The sequence below is a fragment of the Lithobates pipiens genome, unplaced genomic scaffold, assembly GCF_037356315.1.
Source record: "Lithobates pipiens isolate NorthernLeopardFrog02 unplaced genomic scaffold, aLitPip1_a1.2 Scaffold_25, whole genome shotgun sequence".
In the NCBI taxonomy this organism is placed as follows: Eukaryota; Metazoa; Chordata; class Amphibia; order Anura; family Ranidae; genus Lithobates; species Lithobates pipiens.
Window position 1 is genome coordinate 206,617,789 of NW_027507787.1, and position 12,034 is coordinate 206,629,822.

The 12,034-nt window shown below is 42.2% G+C and overlaps 1 protein-coding gene across 3 annotated transcripts in view; it reads right to left on the bottom strand.

Moving 5' to 3' along the window:
• Positions 1 to 12,034, bottom strand: part of DHX32 (DEAH-box helicase 32 (putative)) — a 196,964-nt gene that overhangs the window by 65,128 nt on the left and 119,802 nt on the right. For all 3 annotated transcript variants that reach the window (XM_077455499.1, XM_077455501.1, XM_077455500.1), the window contains one exon: positions 1,421 to 1,520. In XM_077455499.1, coding sequence (XP_077311625.1) covers positions 1,421 to 1,520 — 100 coding nt within the window. The remainder of the gene's footprint in view (positions 1 to 1,420; positions 1,521 to 12,034) is intronic.

A 12,034-nucleotide genomic window follows, 5' to 3' on the forward strand; every position in this document is an offset into this window, starting at 1 on the left:
AAAGGGAGATTGGACCAACACATTTTTAAAAGGAAAATCACATTTTATTGTACATAGAAAATGAATAATACATAGACATACAAAATCTAGTAAAAAAAAAAAAACATATACACACAATCAATCAACCACAAAAAGGGCCAGAAATACCCAAATTATGCGTAATATTGCATCATCACAAAATGTGTGAGCCCCTGTGCGTCTACGTGTTTCGCTGATCCACTTCCTCAGGACACACATGGGGGGGGTCGGAATTATAAAAATAGATCTCACTGGCCTAGGCGTGTGAGCACCTACACTGGCCTAGGCATGTGAGCATCTCCCTGGGCGGGCACCGGAGCAAAAAGTAACCGAGCAGTATGTATCCTAAGTCATCTGATCTAATCAGAGAGTTGCTATTCTAAGGAAAACGTGTGTTGAAAGCTGCATAAAGAAGTGTGTCAACAGGTTTGCTGCACAAATAGCAGCCAGATCATAGTGGCAAAATATCCATTGCATAATTTTAAATAGGGGATTAGATATGAAGTGAATTCCCATATCGACAGAAGAGCCAAAGCCAACCCCTGCAGTCATATGGTGACCCAGGGAGCTACAATGATGGACATCAAAGTCTGACTTAGTGGCTACTTAATGCTGTTGTGTGGTTACTTAGATGTGGTTGGGGGGGGGGGGGGTGATGGGCTGAGCAGAAGGAGGACAAGCAATCTTTATTACCCTAATCAAGATTCTTCAGCTGCTGGAGCCTGGATGAGGGATCCATAGGTACAAATGTGGCCAGAGAGATATGCAGCAGAATAGGAAGAGTTATTTAAGGCAGGCATAGCTTGCATGCGCTGCACCAGCTTCCACCTCTGGTCTCTGCCCAATGATGCCAGAGGTAACGGTGAAGACACCAGTCTCCCTGCTCAAAGGAAGCAAGCAGCAGTGACCTGGGCACTACCATCATGATGGGACCATTACTAACCCAAAAGGTTGCATTTTTAATTGGTGCTTTGACACGCAGGAACAATTATTGATACAGTGAAAACTATTTTTGTGCCAGGTATCCTGGAATTTTTGTGCATGCTTTAATACAGTGCCATCATATTCCAAAGCCCACTCTAGTAATAGTATAAGCACGTGACCAAACAAAGCATAACAGAATGCATGCTCTGTTGGGGCCTTGCTTGTTATAGCTTACACCTAATAATGATCAGCGGCTGATACAAAAGGCTTATAAAATCTGGAGGGTGAAGGACCTGTAATAAAAGTATACTGGAACACATCAAAAGTTTACAGCAGCCAAGAATGCACATGCGATGCAGCCAGTATCTATTACAAATACATGATTACAGTGCATAGGGGAGAACTTACTACTAAAAAAACACATCAAATACACGTTTCACTGCTGCAAACTTAGACAATTCCTTTGCAAAGGTTTTACCTGCAGGACCAGAAACCAGAATCTGCTTCCTCATCTCCGCTTGAACCTTGCTGATTGGCTGAGTGATGACAGACTCGGCACGAATCCTGGTGTTGTAAACCTTAAATTAATAAGATACAACGATGGAAGAGCATAAAAACCTGGTTTCCAGGAATGTAGCTGTCAGTATATCCCTTAAAGGGAAACTATCAGAATAAAACAAAGCATAACTAAGAGGCAATTATTTTTTTTCATAGTGTAAGAGTTTTTTTTTTTTTTTGCATCTGTGTCCCATAGGGGAGATTTCCCTCGACTTTCTGCCCCATAGTCAATACATGAAGTAAGAGAAATCCCTTCAGAGCAATCCTGGGGTAGCACCTAGGTCACCAGAACTGGCATCCCCATTGGAAGATTTCCCCTTTATTACTGTTCCAGTGTCAACCCAAAATTTGGAATTTTCTTCTACTGTTGATGAGAATGGTAAATAGAGGGTGAATCTTCCCAACGGGGGCACAGACAGCAATGAAAACTGGTGCTCTAGTCCTTCTCTACTCCATCCAAAACTAAAAACGAAAAGTTTGCCTTTAATTACACTTTAACACTGCCATTGCTGACTGTATTTGAAGCTGCAATCTTTTGGGTTGTGACATTACCAGGTACATTTGTTGTTGTGGGTGAAGCAAGGACGAGAATGAAAGACCCAGATCGAATACCTTAAAGATCACCAATGGCAACGCCTATATTTCTGCCCTGGGGTAGGTTAAAACAGCTTTTTACCCTAGGATGGGAGAGACATAGTTTCTATACACACAGACACATCTGTATCTAACTGTATTCTGAATTACTGACACATGCAAGGTCCTACTCTAATCAAGCAGACACATTTTTGTAAATACGAATACATAAGGGAACAGCTTGCCTGCAGGATGTTCCAGTTGTCTTGTGAATGAGCACTAACCTCAAACCAAAGGTTGGAGTGAAGTGCTAGACACAAGTAATTTTGTGGAAAGTGGAAAGTCTCTAGTTGGGCTTATAATGGCCATAGTGCAGCAGTTCTCCCCAAAGCAAGGGTCTTTCGAACCGGGGGGGGGGGGGGGGGGAGAATCTCCAGGCTTGAGTAACGTGTATTTGAATTGGAAAGAAAGCCAGACACTTGTGATAAGCGTCCAAGTATGCATTTTAATTTATTCGTAAATGGAAAAGAAATAACAAGAAAGCAACAAATTTCAGAGGACAAACAATACCTCTTCATCAGGGCTTTAACATCTATCTACTGAACTAAGGCCCCTTCCACGGGAGGGGGGGGGGGTCCCATTGGAGTGCGCCTGCTCAGAGGGGAACCCTTGCAGATGAGGTGGAATCACTTAAGGCACGTAATCTAAGCACTAAACAGTCTTTACCAGAGCTCCTGATGGGGAGATGGGATTTTCTGCATGCTAGTGCCAGGTCGTGGTCCTCAGGATCAGCCCACCAGGAGGTAAGCAAGCTGGGGTCCGGTAACAGATGTAGCAGATAAGGATGAGCGGAAGTGTAGTCAGTAAACAAGCCAAAGGTTGGTAACAAGTAGTTGCAAGTTGGCATCAATCAACAAGCCAAGCGTAGATACGAGTAGCAGTGAAGAGAAGGACAGCTGTAGGTATGCAAGGAAGCAAAATATCAGCTGGAAAGAGCACAATAATATGGCAAACGTGAAGTGCAGAGACACGGTTTAAATCAGGAGGTTCATGGGAGGAGCAGAGTTCCAGGTTTTACAATAAAAAAAAAGATCCAAGACAAGGATGTCCCAGGAATCAGGTAAGGAACAATCCAGCATATCCTGTGGCACAGCAAGAAGAGCTAGAGCCAGACACCGCAGAGGTCCCAGGTTCAGATCTGGACCCTGACGACACTTTCTGTCTTCATCTATTCATTTTTATTGTGCTTGGCGGTCTTCAGGCCCCAAAGCCAGCAAAGCGCAAAGAACATTGTATACTTTATATGTGCAGTGTAGCCATGATGCTGCTTTTTAAATGCACCCCTTAGTGCTAAAAGCTCCTACCCCTGTTTAGGGACAGTTGCTTCAGTCAGATAGTTTCTTGCACTTCTATTGTCAAGCACTTTTGAAATTCTCACATTTCTTGTCGTCTTTTAGGAAAACTGCCATTTGCTTTTGATATATTTCATGATACCATAGCGCTTGAATTAAGGAGACTGAGTTATCCATTTGGGTATAAATGCTGGGGTATGACCCATTCCAATTGCCATGAGTGGTAAAACATCTTCAATATTACTAAACAGGTCCAGTTTAATGTGACCAACCACTAGCAAGTAATTAGTAATACAGCTGTGTTCTTCCCATTTTTTCATGGGTTACTCTGGGTCCAGGATTCCACCCAAAGCCCAAATACATGCTGCAAATTTTTTTGTAACGATAGGTTATATTGCATTTTCAACACACAAAAAAATGCATGGGTGGAGAACAGGCTCCCCCATGAAGTGTTTCACTAAGATATCGGGAGAAAAGCAACATTACAAGTAAGGTAAACAGCGAACCGTGTACTCTAAAAATGGGACTGTACAAATAGGCAATCAAGATTCTACAAGTGATTAGGGGGCTGTCAATCTCAGCACTGTACCAAGACAGTGAAGTGGAAATCAGGCAGAGAGAAAAGGCCAGTGAGCAGGAGAAGGAGAGGAAGGAAGGAGAGGAAGGAAGGAAGGAGAGGAAGGAAGGAAGGAGAGGAAGGAAGGAAGGAAGGAAGGAAGGAAGGAAGGAAGGAAGGAAGGACGAGTCAAATACGCTGGATCAAAGATAAGGTTGTAGATGAGAAGAATGAGAGCATGTCATGCATGTACACATTTCAACAAAATTCAGATATCGGTCCTGCAGGTAAACAGTTGGTTTTTCCATTTTCATTATATTTTGTTTATTTGTCCACTCCCTGACCATTGGCATAATGGTCAACTTCTAGTGCCTAGGGATCTGTGCCCTACCTGCAGAAAGGAGAAATTGTAATATGCCCTTGATCACTATTTCTGGGGATTCTAGACAAATCAAGCCCCTAATTTGATTATATACTGTAGACAGGAGTTAAGTGAATTTTGCCTATATCGGCATGCCATAAATCATACGCCTTTCTGAAACAGGGGCTGATGTGAACAGTTTGGCATTCTATGTATAATAAATATGGCAAATAGCAACAACTGGATGGTAACAACGGCTACCCTAGCAACTTCTTCCATGTTATTGTAAGCCCCAAAGGGCTACTAGGCTCCAAATGCATGTCACAATCTGTCCATGGAAGTTTTTATTACATTGGATGGTCTGTAATTTTATACAAGTAAATATTAGTCACAAAATCCAGCTGGTGATGGGCTCATTTTCCACATAATGCCAATAAGCAGCGGGAGGAATGCTGCAAACCTGAAATATAAACGACTGTGTGGGCAGACCAACCACAGCTAGGGGAAATCCCAATTCAATCTTCCCTGTACAGAGTAAGTAAAAGAACACTGAGTAGGCCTGTATTGTCGAACAGTGTGCGTGTACAATTACCTTCTCCGTGATTGATCACACACAGGCCAGCCAGAGATCGATATGCACTAATGTAAATGAGCAGAGCTACATCGCAGGCTCTCCTGTGAGGTCTTTCGATAGGGAGGACGCCAATGGCTCGCTCTCTCATCAGGATGTAACCCGCTGAGCTTCAGGAACAGTGCCACTCTCAGTCATTAGTGTCCTGGAGTTCAATGCTCTCCAGCACTCATTAGTCTCACAGTTATTTGCAGAGCCTTGTGCACTTCATTTCATGAGCCACAAGATGTTACATGGAAATACACACCACAAACAATTGTTTACTGTCAGCATAGCAGACACCAATGGCAAGATGGATAAAAAATATTATATTATTCTTTCACGAGCATAAGGGACTACTCCATCCGTAGCAAAAAAAAAAATCATACCATCATATTTTCCTGCCAAAAAGTTTGTCAAATATGTTATTATTGGCTTCACAACATAAAAAGAGTGACATTTTAACAGTGTGCAAATCTGTGGATGCCTCCCACCTGCTCTTTGTACAACTGAACACTAATGATGAACACCTTGAGATGTAAACCCACCTAATTGTTCTTGAACTCCAGGATTGTGACAAAACTGACCCGTGCAGAAGGCTCGTGCCCGGCACTGCTAAAACTCACCCACCCACATGCAAGCATTAAAAGCTCATTTAGTCTAGGGGTGCACAAATATGGTTAAATGCTTACTTTACTCACATCACTGCCAGGCTCCCACCATCCATGCAACCGATCCCTCGCAGCCTCCTCTCTAAGGTGCTTTGGGCTGCGGTTGCATGCTTGTCTCCACCACCTACAATGCAAAGTTAATAGCCCTGCATTGCATGTGAGGATGCTTGGGGGGAGGGTGGAGGAAGGTAAATATCACAGCCTGATCAGCTCCACCTAGTGCTGGTGGAACCACAGCAAGGGTCCTTTTTGCCACATACCTGAAGTTGGACTTTCAAGAGCAGGCACTCAGGCAGAAAACTTGATGTAAAAATTCTGCTGGTGTCTAGAAATTCATTAAGGCAGAGCTCAGTTAGTTACCATTAACTAAAATGGTAAAAGGTTACATTCGTAAATCAAAAGGATTTTGGCAATTTTTTTCTTCATGATGTATAGTAGTTCCTCAGCCATTTTACTTCTCTGGAACCCTGGGTTCAAATTGCACTGGACAAACAACTTGCTATAGTCACTGAGGCATTACTGCTGCAAGATCTCACAGCAGGGACTTCAAGGATTTAGCAGTGGACACTGTTAGCATTAATAAACCAATTATAAAGTTTTAGGTCTTAAAGTAAACTTGTGCTTTACTCATGCTCTAGACTACGTCTTGTTAGTTATGAAAACAAATTCTGTCCCACAAGACACAGATTTGGCATGCTTTCTTATACACGTTATACTACACAATTTTGAGTGTTACAATGTAATGTGCCATAGTTTGCTGTCTCTCTGCATATACTGGGTTCCATGGCAGTAGTAGAAACACGTTATGCTTTCTAGTATGACATTTGAGCGACAGATGGTTCACATCTTTCTGAGGAGGGTTAGGAAGGACCCCCGCTGTGTTGTGGCTCCCCCACCTAGCCCGTACCATTTTTTCCTGTCCCCCTCCCCCCTTTTTTTCAGGTTACACCCAACAGGCTGCCCGATATACTCCTTACTGGGAGGGCTTCATTGGCAATAGTAATCAATAGAATCCTAAAACCTCTTTTTTTAGCACATTTTGTTCTCCCGCTACACTTCTTCTAGACAGCTGTGCTCTTTTGCTTTGATCCGCTCCTCTCTCTCTTTTTTTATTTATTTTTTTTGGACCTTTCAAATACGCCTTCCGTTGTGCCACTGGAGTACTCTCAGTTGATAGGTACTAGCATACAACAGACCACTGATCCTCACTATTACCGTGTCTCTGACAACAGCATTATTGACTCATGTTTCGTTACTCATGTAATATCTGCCAGACTGATCTTTATACCATATCCAAACGACTGTTTTGTTTTTGCATTGTTTGAAACATTTTCTTCTTTCAATTACATTTTTTTGGGAAAAAAAAAAAAAAAGAAGGAGTTGTGCTACTTATGGTGGAACTCAATAAAGAAATCATTAAGTTAAGGGGTGAATTCTGTTGGTGATTAGGAGCTTTAGAAGCCTCACCACATAAAGACTTACTATGGTCTCTTGCCAAGGGCTAGGATACAACCTGTTCAGTCGTACAAAACCCACATCGGTAGGACACCACAAAGTCATGGATGCCCAAGAGTTTAGGCAGAAAAAAGCCTGTAGCTCTGTAGAGGAATCTGATATATACAGCATGACAGAAGACACAAGGGAAGAACCACAGATACTGGTGGCAACATGAGAAATGAAGGGAGGCAAGGGCAAAGATTACAAGGCCTACCATGGGCATATAATGGAAGGTGTCACAAACCATTCTTCTGCACAGAGCCATTGAGCAGTCTATGCCCATCACTTAATTTATATACGAGACTGAAGACGCTACCCGATACCCAATGGCTGTCTACACATTTCTCAATGCATTTTTCTTTGAAAAGTGTGAATGTTAATCCTGTGGCAGGTTCTTAACAGTGATGGGAACAAATAGCTTAAATTGTAAATACCTAAAGAGTTATGACTTTAGCGAGTTGTGTGTCTCTCACAGAGAAAGATTTCCTGCCATCATAAGGATTTTATGGGAGGTGAGTGATATCTGTAGTGACCCAGGGATTCCAAATTCAGTAGAAAAAGATGGTTGTTTTTTGGGGAAAATTAGGGCAATGTAAAGTGGTGAGATAAAAGCCCCCCCCCCCCCCCCCAAGGTATATTATTGTTCCAACACTTGAGAATGGAGAATTTTGGGGTTTTGAAAAGCCACCCTATAGCTAGGAGATAGCCAGAGTAGGCTGACCACACAGAAGGGGTCACAATCTATTTAATCCAGGGCCACCCATAAAGGAGTCTCTGTATGGGCTTGATATTTAGCGAGAATAGCAACAGTAGTTGTGCAGTCTGATAATATTTTATTAGGTGTCCTAGTATTCTGTTAAGTTTGGACTGATAGAGGGTATGCCTAGTTAGTAGTGGTCTGCCACCTGTCAATATCAATTGCAGAACTTGCTGTAGGATTTTTATAGCGTGGGAAGGAATCAAAGTGGGGTAAGCCCTGAAACAGGTAAAGTATCTTAGTAGGTAGGTAATTTTGATTGTGGCTAGTTTGCCTACCCCCGAAGGGTGGCAATCATTCCAGGCACGTGAAAGGATCCCTAAAACTGAACACTGAGCACAAAAATGCCATTAAAATATATCTCAACAGCCACAAAGGATGTAAAACCCACTTTGTAAGCAAAGCAACAGGCACTATACCTAAAACATCCAGCCGGGGGCATTATATCATGGGACCCAATGGATAGTCTGTCCTGGATGGTCATAGCTGGGTAAGTATGCCAAGAAGTACTGTAGTTTCTCATAGGATGGGAACCAGGGAAAACCCACATTGGTGTGTGTGTAGGATTAGAGCTCTGGCTGCAAGTTTCAGTTATCTTGCTGGTGGCTTTAGTTACTATATGTGAGTGCATTTTTATCATTTATCTTTTTATTTCATAAACTACTACTACACTTAGAGCAGCACACTCTCTTTGGTTATTTGTTTTATGCCACTGTATTTTTAAATCCACTGATGAGACCATCCACCAGGAGCAGCTCCCTATCCACCCTCTATACATTTCCATTGGGGACCATCAGAGGGACGCCACCTGCTGGAGACATTGAGTAATGTCTGTGTTACTCTACCTTCATGTGAGTGCATCTTTTACTTCTTGTACATTGCCTTTATTATTACTACACTGAGAGTCATGTGCTTCCCCTCTCTCCGTTTTCCTATTGTTTTATATCCAGAGTATTCTTAAGTAGCTACCATCCATTGATGTCTCCACTGTACAGATTGATACTCTGACTTTTACCCATGTGTACACAAGTGCAATACTTATCATTCTGTTTTTTTTATCAATTTTCCTAATACTACAATGCTTAAACATTGGCACTCTCTCTACCCCTCACGGTTTTCTGTTTTTAGATGATTATTGGCAGGAGAACTGGTTTGAAGGAGAGCCTGCTGACACTGTAACCATTTATTCCCTCTATTGGATTCTTTATAATATATGGACTTTATTTTTATGAACATTGCCTTGAGATTTACTACTAATCACCCCTTGTCCATTTATCTCTGAGGGTTGAATACTGGTCTTGCTCCTTTTGCACTGGGCTTAAAGTACATATATCCCATTCCGGGGCTATATTTGACATTGCTTTTAAAAAGGCAGAACACACATGGCTAGTTTTTTGATAAAATTTGCTCATCACAGAAGAAGTGCTTTAGGCTGGACTGGGCTACCTCCAGGCCCGCCTATCCTCTAGCTATTAGAAAGCACATGCTCCCACTGTTGGAGACTCTCAAATTTACAAGGGTTAGCACTGTAGGCAATATAGGGTACTGTGAAGGGGCCCTGCAGCTTATGCATGTGTTTGCAAATATGTACTAACTAAACCCCAGTTTTTGACACATACTGCTAGACAGGTTAATTCAGTTGGTAAGCAAACTGGATGGCAAGTTGAGCTGGGAATTGTCTCTGGTTTGGTCTTGCATGCGCTGCCCTTCCATGCGCTCCTTGCTTTGAAGGCCAGTTAAAGATGGGGGCAGGGGCCATTTGTTTGTTACTGATGTAATATTGGTGAGGGGACACGCTGGACACCTTTGCTGCCATTGTGCTAAGTGCTGGGTGTCCAGTGTGCCGTGTGCCTTTAAGGAGGACTGGACTAACTCCAGGCCCACCTGTCATCGATCTATCCATTAGAATGCATGCTCTCCCACTGTTGAAGACTCTCATAAATTTACAAGGGTTAGGACTGCAGGTAATACAAGGTGCCGTAAAGTGGCCCTGCAGATTGCGCATGCATTTGCATATTTGTGCAAATTAAACCCCTGTTTTTAACGCATACTGTTAGACAGGTTAAATCAGTTGGTAAGCAGACTGGTTGGTGAGTTGAGCTGGGGATTTTCTCTGGTTTTGTCTTGTTTATAACAGACATTCACCATGAAGTTTGCAAAAGAGGATGGTAGTTTGCAGAGCAGATGTTATGATAAAAGTTACTGAAGTAGATTCCTACATAGGAGAGGCATATGGTGATTTCAACCTCTGACGCTGACCAACACGGTCTTTATCATCTTCATTGTTACCTTTTATATCCGATTGGCCAATCAAAGTCGATTAAAGAGAATGATAACTAGCCATATGGCTGTCTAACAAAAATGACTCCAGTGTAAATCGTCACACTCCGTGAAGCTACACATTTGTGTGTGTGATTAGCACCTCATTTAAAGGAATGCTTCAGGGTTGTACTTTAGGTTTAGTGGTCTTTTATGTGTTAACAAGGAAAGTGACAAAGCCAATTAGCTGTGACTTTGTGTAATGAAAAGTAGCTGGCACTAATGATCTCCATGGCTATAAATTACACAGCAATTTACTAATTGAACTAATTGTACCCTTTCTTCCTTAGGCTTGGCAATCAGAGTGTATGCTGATACTTGGCTGGGTAATCCAAGGAATAATATTCTTTCTTCCACAACAGGCTTCGACAGCCCCTACTGCTCTGAGGAAACTACAGATGCCAAGACTTAGACTTCCTCAGGAGCTCTATGGACCTTTGTTCCTAATCCTTAGAAGCAGTTTATAGTTTTCTTCTCTATGCTGGCTCTCTGAGGAATATTTTTACTATCCATTGACTATGAACTGCCCCACCCATGAGCTCTGTGTTGCTTACAAACTGATTGTGTGTCTGCCATATTCAGGTTTTGCTATACGATCATGGCTGCCAATGCCAAATCTCATAATAAGATTTATTTTCTCTCTTTGCAGCAATATAATAAAAAGCTGACCGCTAGTTGCTTGGCTGGCATTTCAAGCTCAGCATGCCATAGTACAGCCAAAGCGGTTTTCTTTTCACAGAAGCAGAGCATTATGGTAAAGGATACATAGGCAGCTATGTTGTTTTTGCAACTTTCTCCTACTGTAGTGTGCTCTTAAACCTAGTACACATGATGAGATTATTGAGACAATGGGACGAATGATCGTCCATTTTTTTTTTTTTTAATTGCATGCTAGTCTCCATATCCAAAATGAAGAGGTACGAAAATTCTCTTACTAAACAATAAAAATTCAGAAGTGATGTAAGGTATTGTATTTGTATTGCATTTTCAGATGAAAACTGTACTAGAACAAATTTCACATTTGTCCCTTTGGAAAAGCAGTGTACTAAAATTCAGATTATCGTACGATCACTTCGAAAGTGGTATTTTTTGTACGATTTTCTGATTGTGTGTACAGGCTTTTAGGACTACCAGAGGATTTGGTACTTTTGTGAAGCAATGAAGGTGGATTGTTTTTGTCAGTTAAGCCGGGTACACACTACAGCTTTTTTCATCCAATCCAGCTGGTTGCACAAGCAAAAAAAATGGTCAGCTCTGGTTGAAGCCGTTGCACTAACCATGCGAGGTTAGAACAGCAATCTTCCCCCGCTGAGCTGTTATGTTCTGACAGGGGGACGCCCCCCCAGAACACTCTGATCAGCGCTCTCTGCCATTGGCTGAAAGCGTTGATCAGGAGTTGTTTGGCTGCTGGTTTTTCAGCATGCACATCCGATAGAAGTCGCGCAGAACAGCCGGCTTTTGTTGGACAAACCGACACAGGCCGAATGACGGCTGTTTTTTTTTTTTTTTTAAACCGACCGTTGTCTCCTGACATTCGACTCGTGTGTACAGGGCTTTAGGCTAGCCTTAAATGGCCTCATTCTCTCTTTGAACAAGGAAAAATCAAAATGATTCTCCCCTCCAAGCTAAACAGGGTACATGGTGGAATCTTCACTGCTGCCTATTGTATTATGTATACAGTGACGCCTCCTAAAAGCAGCCGCTTCTGATAGGAGGCAGTAGCTGTTCATCTGATAATTCTGCACTTGACTTTGACAGTTCTTAAATTGACCTTTCAAATTTTGTCTGAATCCTTTGCTGGGATCAAAATAAAAATGCAAGTCACATACAAAGGCATT